Source organism: Vulpes lagopus, chromosome 5, assembly GCF_018345385.1.
Source record: "Vulpes lagopus strain Blue_001 chromosome 5, ASM1834538v1, whole genome shotgun sequence".
NCBI lineage: Eukaryota > Metazoa > Chordata > Mammalia > Carnivora > Canidae > Vulpes > Vulpes lagopus.
Genome location: NC_054828.1, coordinates 17,876,590 through 17,898,503, shown reverse-complemented (window position 1 = coordinate 17,898,503; position 21,914 = coordinate 17,876,590). Strand labels below are relative to the sequence as shown.

At 40.2% G+C, this 21,914-nt stretch overlaps 3 protein-coding genes across 5 annotated transcripts in view; all 3 read left to right on the top strand.

The window, feature by feature from the left end:
* TXNRD1 (thioredoxin reductase 1) overlaps nucleotides 1-21,914 on the top strand; it is a 121,971-nt gene that overhangs the window by 4,070 nt on the left and 95,987 nt on the right. The window lies entirely within an intron of this gene.
* On the top strand, nucleotides 16,182-16,807 carry LOC121492058 (N-alpha-acetyltransferase 10-like). Its single transcript, XM_041757306.1, has one exon. It carries the CDS (start codon nucleotides 16,193-16,195, stop codon nucleotides 16,721-16,723), a length of 531 nt encoding a protein of 176 aa, XP_041613240.1. The 5' UTR covers nucleotides 16,182-16,192; the 3' UTR covers nucleotides 16,724-16,807.
* On the top strand, nucleotides 17,278-17,980 carry LOC121492060 (carbonyl reductase [NADPH] 3-like). The gene has a single exon (XM_041757307.1). It carries the CDS (start codon nucleotides 17,614-17,616, stop codon nucleotides 17,932-17,934), a length of 321 nt encoding a protein of 106 aa, XP_041613241.1. The 5' UTR covers nucleotides 17,278-17,613; the 3' UTR covers nucleotides 17,935-17,980.

Below are 21,914 nucleotides of genomic sequence, written 5' to 3'. Positions count from 1 at the left end.
TATTTTAGTTATTTTTTTTGCCATAATTGAATGTATGTGTGTATAGGATATGTATACACACACAGACACACACTCTTCAGATGTCAGTGTCTATTGAATGAAGAATTGAGCTAAGCAGGTAGTGGGAGGTGGGACAGCTGAGAATCAGCTTGTTATGGGAAGAATGGACAGGCCACAGTTGAGGGATTGAAAATTTGAATTAACTGCGAAGACAGGCAGGTAACAATAGACAACAGTGGAGACTGGGATGAACAGGGGACAACATGCGCTAAAAGGGGCTCAGCTCTTCTTTGTTGGGTGGGAAGATGACTCTAGTGTTGCTAGATACTTCTGATTTTCTTCAAGAGAAACTAGAAATCCATGTTTATTGGCTTGTGACTTCTTCCAGTTTGTAAATGTCAGTGATAATTCAGTTAAATAAAACAAAACACTGAGGGCCAAACAAGATACAATTGCAGGTATTTATGGCCTGTGAATATGTCCAGCTGGCACACATTAAGGAAAAAAAGATGGTGCCTTTTGAAGGTGTAGGAAAAGTAGACAAGGCAGAAAATCTACATTGTTTTCATAGATAGCAATGCAACACAGAGGAACAACTGAATGAACAAGGTAGTGACTAAAGTATGATTTTCAAAAAGTTAAAAACATGATTCTTGTAAAAATAAGATGAACATGTATAAAAGTTTATTAAACTGAATGTATGAAGTAATCAGTAGGTGGTAAAGCTGCTGTTTTGAGGGAGAATCCAAGGAATAGAGAATCAGTCAAAGTATTACTGAATTGAATTTTGCTAGTAGTTACAGAACTCGTTAATGTCCTACAAGGCAATAAAACTGTAACCTTTGGTATTACTGGATAGACGTGTATAAGTTAAAATAAAACTTCAGAGTCCCAGGGGTGCCTGGCTGGCTCAGTAGGTAGAGTGTGAGACTCTTGATCTTGGGGTCATGAGTTCAGGCCCACATTGGGTGTAGAGATTATTTAACAGCAACATCTTAAAACAATGACAAAACTTCAGTGTCTGGACACTAATGAACTAGTAAATAACAAAGTCAAGAACAAGCACATTCTCTTCAAGGATTGAATGATCCTTTATTGGGCTTGTTAAACAAACAATGCCCCAGTATGACATTGAAATGGCATCGTCATCCTCTTCCTTTATTTTCAAGTTTTGAATGCTTTTTTTTAAGATCATGGATATTATACCAGAGTTATGGTTACCATGGAGTAATTGCTCACTTACTTAGTGGCATTTGAAGCTGGTTATTCCTCCATCCCCAATGTGCTGCCCAAATTCGACTACTTTTTCAGGTATGTGCCACAGCCTACATAAGGTTTAAACCTCTGTGACCATATTAAAGACTTGCGCCCCTCTATATCCAGTTAATGATTGTTTCCTTGAATACTTTATAACAAAGATTTAATTGGAAGTGGATACAGTACAGTCATGTACTGTACTGTTTTAGGTTTATGGAAGTAATTGTACATATTTGAGCAACGGCTAGTTCTTTGGGTTTTTTTGTTTGTTTGTTTTTTGTTTGTTTTCTTTTATGTAGGCAGTGAGGTCAAAGAAGTGAGGGGGGTAGCTTGGTAAGCTGCTTTCCACCCCCATCAGGTTTTGTCAGAAATGTTAATACTGGGCTAAACAGTCTTTATGCTGGGAGAGCCAGGAGGCAAGGTTTCCTTGTACCTATTTGCAGTAGGATTCCATGGTATCTTTCTGGATGTGATTTGATTTGCTAGACTGGTAATATGATCCTCAGGATTTGGTGGGGTTGATCTGGCTGGGCAAGAGAGGGTGTCCAAACCAAAGTGAAATGAAAAGGAAGTTAAACTGGGATTGGGTCCTCAGTCAAGTGCAGGGAATAGCAGTAACAGCTCGTTGGTATTACAAAGAGGCAGCTGCGGGTAGAGATTGGCAAGGAGGGAGGAAAAAGCATGGGCCAGTGTGTGTTTGGCAACTGGTTTGGGGGCACAACAGCAGGAATGACTTGCTAAAGCATGCTAATTGTATTTATTAAAACAACCCAACAAAAAGCCAAGTCAATATCTTTGGCTCTGGGTGTGGGCAGAGTAGTGTGAGAAGGGGAGGGGTAGATTTTTTTTTTTAAGATTTATTCATTTTACTTAATTTTTTTAGAGAAAGTACATGAGCAGTGGGAGGGGAAAGAAAGGAGGGAGAGAGAATCTTAAGCATCAAGTGTGATGCAGGGCTTGATCCCATAACCTATGAGATCATGACCTGAGCCAAAAGCAAGAGTCCAACACTTAACTAACTGGGCCACCCAGGCACCCCAGGAGGAGGTAGATTTTAAAGAGAATTGTGTGTTGGATCTTTTCTTTTTGCATAGGTACTGATTAGTAATCATTCTCACTACATTGGACCAATCCTGGAGCTCCTATTGAAGTTTCTTTTAAGAACAAAGGACCTTTTGACAGGGTTAGGTCTCTTTCTAAGCCCTTCTCTTGCATTTGACACATTTTTTCTTCCTGTTCCCTGATCTTGCCAAGCTCCTTCATTCATCTGTTCTTGAACATTTGGTTGTCTGCCTAGAATATTCTCCTTCTTCTCTTTGCTGAGCAAGCTCTCCTTACCCATAAAGACCCATTCCAAGTGACAGTGTTGAGATTCCCCAAGTAGAGTTAGTGTTGTGCCTTGTGGAAAACTATGGCCTTTTCCATTTTCTGTTACAGGACATATAGTGCACTGTGTAGTGTGCTCTACTAGGCTGACTTCCCAGGGCAAGGATGTCTTGCTCAGAGTTGAATTTCCTTTTTGGGATGATGTATCATGACACATAGTAGATGCTCAAAAATAATTGAATCAAGTGAGTCAAGTTTTTTCCGTCTCTCTGATTTTTCTTTTACTTTATTGTTTTTTGAGAGAGAGAGAGAGAGAGAGAGAGAGAGAGAGAGAGAGAAAATCCATGCACCCACACAAGCATAAGAGGGGCAAAGGGAGAGGGAGACAGAGAGAATCTTAAGCAGGATCCAGGTTGAGCATGGAGCCTGAGACAGGGCATGTCTCACGACCCTGAAATCATAACCTGAACCAAAAACAAGAGTGGGACACTTAACCAAATGAGCCACCCAAGCACCCCTCCTGTCTGATTTTTCTATCCTGGTGAAAGTCAATGGAGGACCATCTTTTTTTCCTTTTGGAAACCTCTTATCTACTTCTCTTTCCCCACCTCTTTGGAATCCTACAAATGGGACATCTCAGGCAGGTAAAATTGTCTTTGTCAATTTTCCAATATACCATATGGAATGTTGTAGTTTCCAGTAATAATTTTTTTTTGAAAGGGAAGATAATTCTTGTAAATTAGGCTACATTTCCTCATTCAACACTTAAGCTAACCATCTTACAGACGTTAGGCATTGTAGGCAAATGAGGCACAGAAGAGGAAAGGGCATGTAACTGGTAAGGACTGGAGCCAGGATTCTCACCTAGGAACTAATGCTCTTAAGTACTGTGCCATACTCCTTCCCATAATAGACTGATTAGCCATTTCTTATCTAATGGCAATCTGGATCCCTCCTTGAAAGTAAAGCATTGTGTTATTATGAGAACCAGCCCTAGAATTAAAATAAAACTTTTTAGAGGATTGCCAGTACCTGGAAATAATGGGGAAAGGAGCATGTTTATGTAGTTTAACCTTATATTTAGGGACAAGTAGAATAAAAATCAGTCATAGAAATCCTGAATAGCCCTCAATACCCAGTTTAGGTGGTGAATGCTGAATGCAATGGGCTCACTGATCTGCCTACAAAGCAGAGTAGATCCCTTTATCACTTCATGTACACAAGACCAATTGTGTCCCTGGAATATAACCTTGAACCGATAGGAAGAACTTGATATAAAACAACTTAGCAGAGCACCTGAGTGGCTCAGTGGTTGAGTGTCTGCCTTCGGCTCAGGGTGTGATCCTGGGATCCTGGGATCGAATCCCACATCGGGCTTCCTGCATGGAGCCTGTTTCTCCCTCTGCCTGTGTCTCTGCCTCTCTCTGTGTGTCTCTCATGAATAAATAAATAAAATCTTAAATAAATAAATAAATAAATAAACAAACAAACTTAGCTTCCAAGTTAGGTCCCTGATATAGTCACCGTCACGACAGTGATGATATAGCTACTCATTTAGATTATGCTCCACAAGTCACTTGAGAGACAATGGAAAACAAACCTCTAATTCTTGTTGTACCAACAACTATCTATATGGTCTTAGACAATTTCCATAGCACTTTTGCACCTTGGTTTCCTTGCAAAATAAGGTGAATGGATAAATGTTAAGTCCTTTCCAGCTCTTGGGACGCCAGGGTGGCTCAGCGGTTAAGTGCCTGCCTTTGGCCCAAGGCATGATCCTGGAGTCCCCAGATGGAGTCCCGCTTTGGGGTCCCTGCAGGGAGCCTGCTTCTCCCTCTGCCTATGTCTCTGCCTCTCTCTCTCTCTCTGTCTCTCACTAATAAATAAAATCTTAAGACAAAAAGACCTTTCCAGCTCTAATATTCTGTAGATCTGTCTCCCAGAAAAATTAATCAAGTCACCAGATGCATAGGAAATGTATTAATTCCAAATAAAAATACCTAGCATTTTATAGGATCCCACAATATACAAAGGAATTTTGCATGTATTATCTAAGACATATCCTTTTTCGCATCTTGGCTGCTGGAACGCATGCCTGAACAACTAGGATTTTAACTCATTTACTTCATTTTATGTGGGTATGTCAGTAACTTCTGACATAGCAGGAAGGAGCTTGCTTTAAAGTAATAAATATGCTAAGATCCAAATAATATCTTAATTGCATTTTTTAAGATTTCAGTAGAGGAATATGCATAAATTCAAGTATATTTTTAGAACCCATTCTCTGAGGATAAAGAAGATGTGGTTTATGTATACAATGGAATATTACTCAGCCATTAGAAATGACAGATACCCACCACTTGCTTCGACGTGGATGGAACTGGAAGGTATTATGCTGAGTGAAATAAGTCAATCGGAGAAGGACAAACATTATATGGTCTCATTCATTTGGGGAATATAAATAATAGTGAAAGGGAATAGAGGGGAAGGGAGAAGAAATGGGTAGGAAATATCAGAAAGGGAGACAAAACATAGAAGACTCCTAACTCTGGGAAACGAACTAGGGAGGAGTGAAAGGGGAGGAGGGCAGGGGGTGGAGGTGAATGGGTGACGGGCACTGAGGGGGACACTTGACGGGATGAGCACTGGGTGTTATTCTGTATGTTGGCAAATTGAACACCAATAAAAAATAAATTTATTATTACAGAAAAAAAAAGAACCCATTCTCTGAGAGGGCTGATCCTTAAATTCATGTCCCTCTTGTTCATATAAGATCTCTATTGCAGTCTTGTTTTTTTATTTTGTAACAACTGCATAGGAAATGAGTGTATCTTTTGAGATACCTTGTTAAATTTTATTTTTTTAATTTTTATGATACAAGTAAAATTGATAGTTTTAACACATGTGTACATAATCAGCATATATTAACAGTTCCATAATCTTGAAAAAACTCTTTTATGCTGTCCTTTTGTGGACACAACCAACCCCCACTTCTAACTTCTGGGAACCACTATCTGTTCTCTGTATAGTTTTGCGTTTTCAGGAATGTCATATAAATAGAATTACACAATATATAACTTTTTGAGATTTTTTTTCCACACACTATAATGCCTTAGAAATTTATCCAATTTGTTGTGTGTAACTATAGTTTATTCCATTTCATTGCATTTATTACATTGCATGAATGTGCCACAATTTATTTACCTTTCATTCATTGAAGAATATTTGGAGGGAAACCTGGGTGGCGCAGCAGTTTAGCGCCTGCCTTTGGCCCAGGGCGCGATCCTGGAGACCCGGGATCGAATCCCACATCAGGCTCCCGGTGCATGGAGCCTGCTTCTCCCTCTGCCTATGTCTCTGCCTCTCTCTCTCTCTCTCAGTGTGACTATCATAAATAAATAAAAATTAAAAAAAAAGAATATTTGGATTATTTCCACTTTTTTTGGATTATAAATAGAGCTGCTATAAATATTTATATAAGGGTTTTTAAAAGTTGAGACATAACTAACATACCATAAAAAAAAAATCACCATTTAAAAATGCATAGTTGGGCAGCCCTGGTGGCTCAGTGGTTTAGTGCTGCCTTCGGCCCAGGGTGTGATCCTGGAGACCCCAGGCTCGAGTCCCGTGTCGGGCTCCCTGCATGGAGCCTGCTTCTCCCTCTACCTGTGTCTCTGCCTCTCTCTCTCTGTCTCTCATGAATAAATTTAAAAAATAAATAAATAAAATAAAAATGCATAGTTCAGATACAACCATGTAATTTTCACTACCCCTAAAAGAAACATTGTATCCATAAATACTAGCCTCCACCCACCCAACCCCACCCCTGCCAGCCCTGTCAGCCATCAATCTATCTATCTCTATAGATTTGCCTATTCTAGACATTTCATAGAAATTGAATCATTGCACTCTTGTTAAACTTTTTCCCAAGTATTTTATTCTTTTTGAGGTTATTGTAAATGGGGGGAAAATGCTTGCCTAATTTCATTTTCAGATTCATATATAGGAATATAATCTCATATCTTACAACCTTGCTGAACTTGCTTATTCATTCTAACAGGTGTGTGTATGTGTGTTTTCCTGAGGATTTTCTACAGAGAAGATCGTGTTATCTGTGAATACAAGTAGTTTTATTCATACTTTTCAACTTGGATACCTTTTATTTCTTTGCCTAATTGCCCTGGCAATAACTGTCAATACAGTGTTGAATGGAAATGGTAAGACCAGACATCTTTATCTTGTTCCTGATCTTAGAGGGAAAGCATTCTTTCACCATTAAGCATGATGTTAGCCTTTGTTTTTTGCAGATGGCCTTTATCAAATTGAGAGTTTCTATTCCTGGTTTGTTGAGTATTTTTTTATCATGAAAGTTGGTTATTTTGTCAAATGTTTTTTCTGCACCTATTGAGATGATCATGTAGTTTTTTTTATTTTTTATTCTCTTTAAAAAATATTTTATTTATTCATGAGAAACACGGAGAGGCAGAGACACAGACAGAGGGAGAAGCAGGCTCCATGCAGGAAGCCCAATGTGGGACTCGATCCCAGGACTCTAGGATCATGCCCTGAACTAAAGGCGGATGCTCAACCACTGAGCCCCCAGGGGTCCCTTGTTTTTTATTCTGTTTAAAAAAGATTACATCAATTAATTTTTTAAAAGATTTTATTTGTTTATTCATGAAAGACACAGAGAGAGAGGCAGAGACACAAGCAGAGGGAGAAGCAGACTCCCTATGGGGAGCCGGATGTGGGACCTGATCCTCGGACCCTGGGATCACGCCCTGAGCAGAAGGCAGATGCTCAACCACTGAGCCACCCAGGCGTTCCTCAATTGATTTTTTCATATGTTAAATCAACCTATGCAAAGTTAATCCTGGGATAAATTCCACTTGATGATTGATACATAATTATTTCGATTATGTTGCTGGATTTGGTTTGCTAATATTTTGTGGAGGATTTTTGTGTCTATCGGGAATATTGTTCTGTGTTTTTCTTTTCATGTAATGTTCTTGTCTAGTTTTCAAGGTAATAGTAGTAATCATAAAATGAGTTGGGAAATGTTCTTTCCTTTTCTGTTTTTTGGAATAGTTTGTGAAGAATTGGTGTTACTTCTGCTTTGGATGTTTCTTAGAGTTCACTAATGAAGACATCTGAGTCTGGGCTTTTCTTTGTGGGAAGTTTTCTTGGTGATTCAATTATCCACTAGTTATAGGTCTATTTAGATTTGCATTTCTTCTTGAGTCAGTTTGGGTAGTTACAGGGTATCTAGTACATTGGCATATAACTGATACGGGTTTTTCCTTTAGACCATTAATATGGTAGATTATATATATATATTTTAAAGATTTTTTTTTAAATTTTATTTATCTATGATAGTCACAGAGAGAGAGAGAGAGAGGCAGAGACATAGGCAAAGGGAGAAGCAGGCTCCATGCACCAGGAGTCCGACGTGGGATTCGATCTCCGGTCTCAAGGATCGCGCCCTGGGCCAAAGGCAGGCGCCAAACCACTGCGCCACCCAGGGATTCCCTATTTTAAAGATTTTATTTATTTATTCATGATAGACATAAAGAGAGAGAGAGAGGCAGAGACACAGACAGAGGGAGAAGCAGGCTACATGCCAGGAGCCTGACGTGGGATCCCAGGACTCCAGTATCACACCCTGGGCCAAAGGCCAGTGCTAAACCGCTGAGCCACCCAGGGATCCCTATGGTAGATTATATTGATTGAGTCTGAATATTGGACCAGTCTTGTATCTCCAGGATAAACACCCTGGGATCATGACCTGAGCCGAAGGCAGATAGTTAACCAACGAAGCCACGCAAGCACCCCTCATTGGCTATTCTTAACACTCATTAGGTCACATAAAGAATATGAAAAATGCAGAATATTTTCTGTATAAATGTTTGAAGCATGTTTATTGAAATTATGAGAATTAATGGTGTAGTATAGGTGAGATCTTTTTAGCTAGCTCTTAAGTGGTATGTAGTAGGAGTGTGTGTGTGTGTGTGTGCATACGTACGTGTGTGAGGAATCAGTTGTGTCATTTTCCACAGATTCTTTTTGTAGTTTAATGACTATTATTCAGGTTTAATAGTAAGTATGTTATACAAAGATAGCATCTACATTTTCTGCCATGTATATGCTTTATGTTCACAAAGGGCACATTTGCAGAAATATCTAGACCAACTCATATCACAGATGAAAAAATTGAAGTCCAGAAGGCATTATTAAGCCAGATCTATCTCTCAAGTCATTGAAAGTCATTTTTAAAGGACATACTAAGGAAAGCTTCTCAATTTTATTCTTTCATGGGAGACAGAACATGAGAGACTCTTAACTCTGGGAAACGAACAAGGGGTGGTAGAAAGGGAGGTGGGCGGGGGGTGGGGGTGACTGGGTGATGGGCACTGAGGGGGGCACTTGATGGGATGAACACTGTTATTCTATATGTTAGCAAATTGAACACCAATAGAAAATAAAAAGATTTTATTCTTTCATGTAATATCTTTTGTTTTCACACTTCCCATTTTAAAAAACTTCTATAGTATTTCCTTTAAAATGATGTTTTTATTAATAGCATCAATATAGGGGATCCCTGGGTGGCGCAGCGGTTTAGCACCTGCCTTTGGCCCAGGGCGCGATCCTGGAGACCCGGGATCGAATCCCACATCGGGCTCCCGGTGCATGGAGCCTGCTTCTCCCTCTGCCTGTGTCTCTGCCTCTCTCTCTCATTCTGTGACTATCATAAATAAATAAAAATTAAAATAAATAAATAAATCTTTAAAAAAAAATAGCATCAATATAAAATTTAACAGCGAGGTGAAAGGAAGTTGGATTTTCTTCTTCTTCCATTTGATCATTCAGTAGTAGACCCTAACCCTGACCTGATAATCTTTGGGCTGAGTGATCCAGTAAATAAGAATAACCTTCTGCCCACCCCTGCCCACCCCCACAAGAAGAGTCAGTTTCTAGTGACAACTCATTTGAGCTTCTGGCATATTTTCTTCCATCATAGATCATTCCATAATCCAGTCCTTTGGGGAAGGGCTATTTCCTTTCAAATGTATCTTCTCAGTCTCATATAGCTATCTAATCCTGGACATGGCATATCATCATAATAGTAGTATACAACTGTGGGGTGAGGCAAGTGGGAAATCCCTAAGAGGTCGGACCTTCAGCATAACCCAGGTTTAATTTTAACCCTTTAATGAGACTCCTCTGAGATAAAGAAGAGCTATAATCAGGACGTTGTAGGCCTGTTTGTAGCAGCTCTTCTGAAACATACTAAGTACTTAACATGGTAAGTTCTTTGTAAGAATTAAAAATCCCTTTGAGGCTTAAAAAAACATCCTACGTGTTTTGTTTTAATTTGGCAAATAAATAGTACTAAAGACTAAGATGCATTTATTCAGTGTTAGAGAAGTCATCATCATGTCACATTAAGGAGTCTTTAGTCTTCCTTCTTATGTTCTTATGTTTTATTTTTCTAGCATGTCTCATACCCTGCAGCCTTTAAAAAGCATGCATAATTATCTTGTCTTCTCACCATATAGATCATGTCATACTTCCCCATGATAGCTTCCCCACTCTTAGGATTTTTATGGAATATCTTGTTATTTCATGGAGTCTTGTTAGACCCAAGTGTAATAATATTCCGGGTTGAAAAAAATACCATTACAAATATTAATTTATTAAAAGAAATCTGAGAGCAGTGGCATGTTTGCAAAATCCTTGAGCCAAATAAAAAGTTTTAGAGCTATAGGATTTGTGGAAATCCTTGATTTCTTCTGATGTCTTATAGTCTAGGTGCTTTTAACCATAGGCAACAGAGTAAACACATGAATGTGACAAACCTATGAACCAGGAAGTGATGACAGCGGGCAGAGTGGAGTGCTATAAAATTTTTATTATCACATTTGAAGTGATCATGTGGCTTATTAATGGCAGAAATTCAAGTTCTAACAAGTGGCAGTTTTAGTTTGTATTTATCTCTGCCATTTTGCTTCCTTTTGCTGGGCTCTGCTTTGCTTTCCCCCCTTGACTCCCCTGCTCTGAAATTTTCAAGCTACTCCTCTCATCTCTTGACAGCCTTGACCCCCTGCTCTCAGAAGTCTACTGTCAACTCCAATAATCTGCTGCTGTTTTTTTTTGTCCTGGTGACTACAGCATAGACATGCAGGCCTTGAGAGCCTCATGCAACGTGTAAGGATCAAGGAAGGAGGGGAACATTGAATCTGTTTGTTCTACAGTTGGTAAAGTCACTTTACCTCCTCCTTCCTCTTCTTCCTCTTGTTCTCCTCCTTTACTTTCCTCCCCTCCTCCTCCACCATCTCCTCCTCCATTTTGTTTTAAGTGGCATGGAATTAGAACTAACAACAGTGACAAAAGCAATTTTTTTGTTTTTTAAGAGGAGCCTAGACTGAAGGACTGCCCCATTCTAATTAGTGTTGGGGGCTTTGGGGAGAGAAGCCAAGTTGTGTTCGCTTTATTTAGCTTTAAGAATTTTTTTTTTCATGGGATTCCTGGGTGGCTCAGCAGTTTAGCACCTGCTTTTGACCCAGGACGCGATCCTAGAGTCCCGGGATTGAGTCCCGTGTCGGGCTCCCGGCATGGAGCCTGCTTCTCCCTCCTCCTGTGTCTCTGCCTCTCTCTATGTCTATCATAAATAAATAAATAAATCTTAAAAAAAATTTTTTTTTCAGGCCTAGATAAAATTAGCTCCTATGGAATTTCTACCTTTCATGTTTTCTTTCTTTCAAATCTTTCAAAACATCAAGATTGGTCGTTGTCAGACTTTTGTCAAAAGCTTGTCAAACTTTTGGTCTTAATACTCTTTTACTCTTCGACATTATTAAGAATGCCAAGAGTGAAAAAGGTAAATGCATCTTATTATTATGAAAACAGTTTTGACCTCAGGGATTCCAGAGGTATGCCTATCACATTTTGAGGGCCACTGGTCTAAGAGATGTTTATGTTGCCTAAACAAAGGAAATCAAGAAATAAGTCCCAGGGATTCCTTATTAGCTACAAATTGATGTACCCAGGTGGGCTGACTTACAACTTCCGGAGTTTTTCAAACTCAAACCAGCCATCTGCAGAGACATGACTGAAGGTAATGGAATGAAGACGAATGAGCCAGACTTTTCCCGCAACTCTGAAGAGGAATGTAGTATTATGGGCTTTGTAGAAAAGCTTTGAAGGCTATTATCCCAATAATTCTAGCAATTTCCCCAGTCAACAGAAAGGTTGAAAGACTAGTATAATGGATACCCAAATTCTCTTCTTAAGATTCACATTTTGCTACATTTGTTTTATTTTCCTTCCTTACATCCTCTTTTTTCTCCCAATCAATCCCCCTCTACTCTTTTATCTTGAACCATTTGAAATAAATTACAGACATCACAACTTTTAGCCTTAAGTATTTCAGCATGTGTCTCCTAAGAACAAGTACTCTTCCGTATAAAGTCAGTGGACCTAACACAATAGTATCATCCTATGTAAGTTCATATTAAAATTTACTCAGTTGTGGGGCACCTGGCTGGCTCAGTCCATGGTGCATGCAATTCTTGATCTTGGGGTTGTGAGTTAGAGCCTCTAATTAAGGATCATATATTGCAAATTGTGGCCAATTATTGTGTCTTGCAAAAAAAAATCTTTTTTAAGTTTGAGAAATACAAAAAAGGAAAAGTCATGCATAATTCTATCTTGCCAATATAACTTCTATAACCATATTGCATATCCCTTTTTAGGATTCCTATATGCAAAGTTTCATGTAATTCTAAAACTATGGTACATAGGATTTGGTATTCTGTTTCTTTGCAATTAACAATACGTTAAGCCATTTCCATATTGTTTTGAATCTTGCATAAGTATAGAACCATTAAAATTATTGAAGAAAAAGAGAGGTACTATAATTTAGCCATTCTCCTAATGTTGGACATATGTTGTTTTCCAGGTTTTTTTTTACTATAACCAATGATGCTGTGTTGGTAACATATAGATAAAAATAATGGATTGAGGATGGGAATAGAAAGGTGTGAAGGAGGCTGGAGAGGAGGAATAGAAGCTGTTTGCAATTTAGCCTTTGGAGAGAGAAAGGTGCCTGAAACAAGATATGATTTTGTCCCTGTCCTTAGAAAGGTGATACACATGTTCAGGAGGTAGGGAGTGGAAAATGTTGATAGGTCAGTGGTCTGTTTTGCTCCCTTGGATTTCACAGGAAGTTAACATAATTATTCCTAAGGCTATAGAACTCATATTGAAAAGAGATTTGGAAATTTTCCCATTAACCAGATGATGCTAATTATATAAATAAAAATTACTAAAAGCTTTTCCTATGAGAAGACTAGAAAGTGAGGGTCATTTATGAATATAATGTTTTCATTAGTTTAATTTTTTGTTGTTGTTCTTAAGATAAATTCCTATAAGAATCCTTGGTTGAAAAGGATGGCTGTTGGGTGACTGTGTGGCTCAGTGGTTGAGCGTCTGCCTTCAGCTCAGGTCATGATCCTGGGGTCCTGGGATCAAGTCCCACATCAGACTCCCTGCATGCAGCCTGCTTCTCCTCCCTCTGGCTTGTGTCTCTGCCTCTCTCTGTGTGTCTCTCATGAATAAATAAATAAAATCTTAAAAAAAAAAAAAAGGAAAAGAAAAGGATGGCTATTTCAATGGTTTTTGATCCACACTATCAAATGGTTTTCCAAAAGAATAGTAACAGCTTATACTAGATACTCCCTTATGTTCATGGACTCCCATTAGTGTACATTTACCAGCACTGGGAGTTTCCATTTTTAATACATAAAAAATGGGGACACCTGGGTGGCTCAATGGTTGAGCATCTGCCTTCAGCTCAGGGCGTGATCCCAGAGTCCTGGGATCAAGTCCCACATCAGGCTCCCCACAGGGGGCCTGGTTCTCCCTCTGCCTGTGTCTCTGCCTCTCTCTGTATCTCATGAATAAATCAATAAAATCTTTTACATATATATGTGTATATAAATATGAAACCATACTTCATTGCTTTAATCTTCAATTCTGATTTTGAAAGAAAAGTGAAATAGACATTTTATTCTAGGTTTGTTCTTTATTTTCTAATGAATTAGTTGTTCTTGTTCTTTATTCACTTTATCATTTGTGATCCTGCTGTTTATTCACCAATTTGCTTGAGTTCTTTTTGTTATATAGTAAGAGATAAGTGAAAAAACTTTTTTCCAAATTATGGAGCCATAATTATGATATTATTTTAATTTTTTTAAATTTTTAAACATTTGTTTAGAGAGGGAGGGGCGCTGGGGGAGAGGAAGAGAGAAAATCCCAAGTAGGCTTCACATCCAGTGCAAAGCTCAACATAGGGCTTGACCTCATGACCATGAGATCATGACCTGAGCCAAAATTAGTTAACTGACTGAGCCACCAAGGTGTACCATAACCATACTATTAAAAAAATTTTTTTTTTCTCAGACAACAAAATGAAATGAAAAGCATCCAGATTGGCACAGAAGTCAAACTCTCACTCTTTGCAGATGACATAATACTGTATGTGAAAAACCCAAAATACTCCACCCCCAAAATTGCTAGAACTCATACAGGAATTCAGCAAAGTGGCAGGATACAAAATCAATGCACAGAAATCAGTGGCATTTCTATACACTAACAATGAAACAGAAGAAAGAAAAATAAAGGAGTTGATCCCATTTACAATTGCACCAAAACCTATAAGATATCTAGGAATAAACCTAACCAAAGAGGCAAAAGATCTGTATTCAGAAAATTATAGGATACTCATGAAAGAAATCAAGGAAGACACAAAGAAATGGAAAAACATTCCATGCTCATGGATTGGAAGAACAAATATTGTTAAAATGTCTATGTTACCTAGAGCAATCTATGCATTCAGTGAAATTCCTATCAAAATACCATCAACTTTTTTCATAGAGCCGGAACAAATAATCTTAAAATTTGTATAGAACCAGGAAGGAGGGATCCCTGGGTGGCGCAGCGGTTTGGCACCTGCCTTTGGCCCAGGGCGCGATCCTGGAGACCCGGGATCGAATCCCACATCGGGCTCCCGGTGCATGGAGCCTGCTTCTCCCTCTGCCTGTGTCTCTGCCTCTCTCTCTCTCTCTCTCTCTGTGACTATCATAAATAAATAAATTAAAACAAAAAAAGAACCAGGAAGGACCCTAAATAGCCAAAGGAATGTTGAAAACCAAACTGATGGCATCACAATCCCAGACTTCAAGCTGTATTACAAAGCTGTGATCATCAAGATAGTATGATACTGTAGCACAAACAGACACAGATCATTGGAACAGAAGAGGGAACCCAGAAATGGACCCTCAACTCTATGGTCAACTAATCTTTGACAAAGCAGGACAGTATATTTGATGGAAAAAAAGATAGTCTCTTCAACAAATGGTATTGGGAAAATTGGACGGTCAAGTACAGAAGAATGAAACTGGACCAATCCCTTATGCCATACACAAAAATAGACTTGAAATGGATGAAAGATCTAAATGTGAGACAGGGATCCATCAAAATCCTAGAGGAGAATGCAGATAGCAACCTCTATGATCTCAGACACAGCAACTTCTGGCTAGACACATCTCCAAAGGCACAAGGGAAAGAAAGGCAAAAAAGAACTATTGTCACATCAGCAAGATTAAAAGCTTTTGCACAGCAAAAGAAACAGTAAAACCAAAAGACAACTGATAGAATGGGAGAAGATATTTGTAAATGTCTTATCAGATAAAGGGCTAGCTAGTATCCAAAATCTATAAAGAACTAATCAAACTCAACACCCAAAGAACAAATAATCCTGTCAAGAAATGGGCAGAAGACATGAACAGACATTTCTCCAAAGAGGACATACAAATGGCCAACAGACACATGAAAAAATGCTCAATGTCACTTGACATCAGGGAAATACAAATCAAAACCACAATGAGATACCACCTCACACCATTCAGAATGGCTAAAATAGACAAGTCAGGAAATAACAGATGTTAGCAAGGATGCAGAGAAAGGGGAATCCTCTTACACTGTTGGTGGAAATGCAAGCTGGTATGGCCACCCTGGAAAACAGTGGGAGGTTCCTCAAAAAGTCGAAAATAGAGCTACCCTACGACCCAGCAATTACACTACTAGGGATTTACCCCAAAGATACAAATGTAGTGAAATGATGGGACACCTCACCTCAATGTTTGTAGTAGCAATGTCCACAGTAGTCAAACTATGGAAAGAGCCGAGCCCAGATGTCCATTGACAGATGACTGGATAAAGAAGATGTGGTATGTGTATATACACACAATAGAATACTACTCAGACATCAAAAAAGGAAATCTTGGTATTTGCAACGACATCGATGGAAGTAGAGGGTATTATGCTAAGCATAATAAGTCAGAGAAAGACAATTATCATATGACCTCACTCGTGTGGAATTTAAGAAACAAAACAGGATTATAGGGGAAGAGAAGAAAAATGAAATAAGATGAAATCAGAGAGGGAGACAAACCATAAGAGATTCTTAATCATAGGAAACAAACTGAGGGTTGCTGGAGCAGGGAAATGGGGTAACTGGGTGATGGACATTAAGTACGTGCTGGCCAAAATGGAAGAGGACCCGGATGACGTGCCCCATGGACATATCACCTCCCTGGCTGTGAAACGTTCCCACCGGCGCCTTGGCCTGGCTCAGAAGCTGATGGACCAGGCCTCCCGAGCCATGATCGAGAACTTCAATGCCAAATACGTCTCCCTGCATGTCAGGAAGAGTAACCGGGCCGCCCTGCACCTCTATTCCAACACCCTCAACTTTCAGATCAGCGAAGTGGAGCCCAAGTACTACGCCGATGGGGAAGACGCGTACGCGATGAAGCGGGACCTCACCCAGATGGCTGACGAGCTGCGAAGGCATCTGGAGCTGAAGGACAAAGGCAGACACGTGGTGCTGGGCGCCATCGAGAACAAGGTGGAGGGCAGGGGCAGCTCGCTTCCGAGCTCTGGAGACGCCTGTCGTGACGAGAGAGGCCTGGCTGCTGACGATAGCGGGGGCGACAGCAAGGATCTCAGCGAGGTCAGCGAGACCACAGAGAGCACCGACGTCAAGGACAGCTCAGAGGCCTCTGACTCTGCCTCCTAGAGCCCGCACTTGCTCCTCACCCCACCCTGGCCTGCCCATCCTGTGCTCGCCCCTCGAGGTTTCCCAATAAACTTCCCCCAGTGAAAAAAAAAAAAAAAAAAAAAAATGCCAGTAACAGCGGAAGACCTGGGAAGGAGCAAAGACTATTGTCTCTTGACCGTGAGGGACCCAGAAGAGTGCTGAGTGTGGCCCAGGCCTACATGAACCAGAGAAAGCTGGACCATGAGGTGAAGACCCTACAGGTCCAGGCCGCCCAGTTTGCCAAGCAGACAGGCCAGTGGATCGGGATGGTGGAGAACTTCAATCAGGCACTCAAGGAAATCGGGGATGTGGAGAACTGGGCTCGGAGCATCGAGCTGGACATGCGCACCATTGCCACCGCACTGGAATATGTGTACAAAGGGCAGCTACAGTCCGCCCCCTCCTAGCTCCTCTTCCCTTCCCCCCACGCCGTCCCTCCTACCTGGGGGAAGCTGATAGGCCAAGAATAAAACACAAGCCCCCCCCAAAAAAAAAAAAAAAAAAAAAAAAAACCGACCCAGTGGTTTAAAAAATCGTTTTAAAGTTAGCTTGTTTTTTTTAAACTTTCATTAGAGATAAGATCCACTTTGTCATATACATTTCAGAGGGGAAATGCGTGACTTTGTTTCCTTCTCTTTTTGGAAGCTGATGATCCGACGCCCTTTGACATCCAAGCTGAGATAACGCTGAAGACAAACTTTTTTGCCACAAGAAATGTCTGCAACGAATTGCTGCCAATAATAAAACCTCACGGCAGGGTGGTGAATCTCAGTAGTTTAGAGGGTTCAAAGGCTCTTGAAAATTGCAGCGCAGATCTACAGAAGAAGTTCCAATGCGAGACGCTCACAGAGGAGGACCTGGTGGACCTCATGAAGAAGTTTGTGGAGGATACAAGCAATGAAGTGCATGAGAGGGAAGGCTGGCCCAACTCCGCGTATGGGGTGTCTAAGCTGGGGGTCACGGTCTTATCAAGAATCCTGGCCTGGCGTCTGGATGAGAAGAGGAAAGTTGACCGGATTCTGCTGAATGCATGCTGCCCAGGGTGGGTGAAGACGGACATGGGTGGGCCTTACGGCCCCAGGACTGTGGAGGAGGGAGCCGAGACCCCTGTCTACTTGGCTCTCCTGCCTCCAGACGCTACTGAGCCTCATGGCCAGCTAGTCCATGACAAAGTCGTCCTAAACTGGTGAATGTCTGCTTTGGTGCTCAAAGCTTAATAAATGTTTGTGGGCTGAATGAAAAAAAAAAAAAAAAAGCAAGACATCATCTATTGTTGGCAGCATTTCTAAAAACCAGTGGATTTGGGAAGGTGTTATTAGCTTTATCATAATAGATAAGTCACTATTTTGGAAATATATATATTTTCACACATGTGGTACTCTTCTCCATATCCCTTGACACTCATGTAGCATAAGATTAGGCATGTTTGTGGTCAGCATATTTTAGATAGCCTTTCCAGGTAAGTTTCTTAAAAGCAGTCTTGGAAAGGAATCCATTAACTGGGCCAAAGGGATCTTTTTCTTTGATAAGAGCTAGGTCCTTCCTCAAAGTTTCTTATGCTTCATTAAATTAAGTGTAGAATATTCTCATTACTCTTGCTGCTAAGCAAGACATTAGCCATATGATGCAGTTATGCAGTGCCTTCATATCTAAAACTTTTATACTGCACTTTTTAAAGCTTTTATTTTGAGGAAGGGAAAAGGGCATTTGTCTGAATATGGATTCTAAGTTGTATATATTTCCTGTCATTCTAAAAAAGAATTTGTGAAGCAAAATTTTGCTATATGTTAAACTTTGAAATTTAATATAAATTAAATTTATATTAATAAATATAAAGCTTTATAAATATAAAGCTAAGACAAGGCCCTCTCCCTCTGACACCCCTTAGTCACCATTTCCGGTCACCATTTCCTGTCTTGTCCCTGCCTCTTCAGAAAGGAGCATTCCCACTGCCCAGAATGCATTCACTGCAAGTCCCAGAGCAGAATTTAGATTCCACTGGCGTACTGAATTTCCTCTTAGCACAATCACAGAATTTTGTTTTTAAAAAAGCTAACCCAGAGTTCTCCTTAGGAGAGCTCACCCAAAGGCTTCTCACCTCCTCCTCCAGCTTCCATCAGCACCCCATCCCCCCATCCACCCCCCACCCCCGTTCTTGTCACTGCTGCCCTGTCCTCACCTGGCGTAAAGTTAGGGTTCCCTCGCAAACGCTGGTTTCGCTGTTCAAAAAACCGAAATATAGTATAGAAAAGCAAAAAAAAAAAAAAAAAAAAAAAAAAAGTTTTTTTTTTTTTTTTTTTTTTTTTTTTTGCAAGGAAAAACTTTTATTCAGAATAAGCATTAGCAAAATGAAGGTAGGTGCCTCATAATGCAGGGCCACAGAGTACTCAGAGATTAGAAAATCATTACAAAACTTTGCTACAGATTAAAATAAACTTGAAACCATAATCATTGGCTATAAAATGCCGCTGTATGGAATCACTAAAAATAAAAGGTGAAAATCTTCAGATGATTTGTTCTCTTGCTTGCCCAAGTTGCAGGGAGTCAACAGCCCTCAGAATCCAGTGCAGCTGTGACACCCAAGGCCAGGGAGTGATCAGAGGACCCCTCAGCCCCACCGCTGTGGCCCTGCCATTGAATCTGCATGAAGACCACCTGGCCTCCAGGTTCAATTAAGTGCTTGTGATTCTCCCAATGAGGACTCCCAATAACGAGTGATGGGAGCTCAGCAGGAAGCTTTACTGGGACTGCATCTGCCTCTTCAACTTGGCCAGTCTCAGGAGACACTCGTCCCTCCACTGCCTTCTGGCGCCTAAGTGCTCTGGGTCATCGGGAACATTCACACACATGGCCTGGTTAACTTTTTCAGTGGTAGCCCTGGAAAAGTCTGGAATGGGCCCAAAAGTCTTCAGGACACGTTTCATGCCTTCCCTGTATCTGTCACAGTAGTTTAACATACCTTCGGCATTGAGATGCACCTGATATAATGAGCACTGGGTATCATGTAAGACTGATGAATCACTGACCTCTACCTCTGTAACCAATAATACATCATATGTTAATTAATTGAATTTAAATTTAAAAAATAAAAGTACCCAGGGGGAAAATACACTTTTTCTTTATTGCTTTGTGATGTCTTTTTATCATAAATTATTCTATATTTGTCTCTAGATTATCCAATCTCTTTCATTGATGTACATAATTTTTGTGAATGTTAAGTATGGGGCACTTTAATTATTAACTTTTGTTTTGAGTTTTTTACAAGTGGACAGTAGGTATTTCATTGATCCAAATATTGGGAACTGATCTAAGAAGAGTTGGGACAAAATAAAGAAATTCATGTGTTATACATGGTTCTATGCTGTTCTTGCCACATTTACTTATTTCTTTGAATGCTGCTTCATATTTTATTTCAAAATGAGAACATTTAAAAATAAAATTTGCCTTTTTTGTTAGAGGTAGAGTTTAAGGAAAAATTCTAATGATTTTGATTAATTGGGCTCTTATCTAGCTATTCATTTGTTTATTTTATGTTTATTTGGGGTGAACAGTCTCTCCACAGTAAGATTGCAGCTCTCTTATTTTTTTAAAGATTTTGTTTATTCATTTGAGTCAGACAGAGAGAGAGAGAGCATGAGGAGGCAGGGAGAGGAAGAAGAAGATTCCTGCTGAGCAGGGAGCCCAACACAGATGGGGCTCGATCCCAGGACCCTGAGATCATGATCTGAACCAAAGGCAGACACTTAACCATCTGAGCCACCCAGGTGCCCCAATTACAGCTCTTTTTGATTATAGAAGGTACCCCTTCCCCTGCGATGGCCTTGATTTCTGTGTTTCATGTATTGGCAAATATCTGAGCTTTATAGGTGGGTGGTGACCTTATCATAGATGTTATGTAAGGAATTGTCACCTTCCTTTAGAGTCAGTCATCCCATGAAGTCAGAGGAGTCAGGAAGGCATAATGGAATCAAGAGGCTTTGTGTGACAGCCCTAACTCTGACACCAATTAATTAGCTGTCTGGAGATCAGTTTCCTCATCAGTAGAATAAATACTGACCCCCACTGTTTTTCCCACGTTGACATTCTGATTCTCTTTCCATGAGATTTTACCACTAAGAATCCTCATTTCGGTGCTGCCCTTCTCAAATAAGCAACATGGAAAAAGAGAATATGAAAACCAGGGTTTAATTAAAAAATTTTGAAGTGTCATTGGTGAGTCTGGAAGGCATTGGTGAAGCTTATGGACAGCAGATAAGAAAGGTCAGGTCTGGTCTGGAATATTCTGCAGCAAATACCAAGCCCCATTGCGCTTTTGGGACCCTATAATTAATTGGCCTAGATTTTGGTTTTTCTTTATGGCTTTCTTTACACAAACCAATAATCTCCTTCACTGCTTCAGCCAATTTGTTTTTTTTTAATTAATTAATTTTTTATTGGAGTTCAATTTGCCAACGTATAGCATAACACCCAGTAGTCATCCCATCAAGTGCCCCCCTCAGTGCCCGTCACACAGTCACCCCCAACCCCCCCACCTCCCTTTCCACCACCCCTTGTTCGTTTCCCAGAGTTAGGAGTCTCTCATGTTCTGTCCCCTCTCTGATATTTCCCACTCATTTTCTCTCCTTTCCCCTTAATTCCCTTTCACTATTTTTTATATTCCCCAAATGAATGAGACCATATAATGTTTGTCCTTCTCCGATTGACTTATTTCACTCAGCATAATACCCTCCAGTTCCATCCACGTTGAAGCAAATGGTGGGTATTTGTCGTTTCTAATGGCTGAGTAATATTCCATTGTATACATAGACCACATCTCCTTTATCCATTCTTCTTTCGATGGACACTGAGGCTCCTTCCACAGTTTGGCTATTGTGGACATTGCTGCTAGAAACATCGGGGTGCAGGTGTCCTGGCGTTTCACTGCATCTGTATTTTTGGGGTAAATCCCCAGCAGTGCAATTGCTGGGTCGTAGGGCAGGTCTATTTTTAACTCTTTGAGGAACCTCCACACAGTTTTCCAGAGTGGCTGCACCATTTCACATTCCCACCAACAGTGCAAGAGGGTTCCCTTTTCTCCACGTCCTCTCCAACATTTGTTGTTTCCTGCCTTGTTAATTTTCCCCATTCTCACTGGTATGAGGTGGTATCTCATTGTGGTTTTGATTTGTAT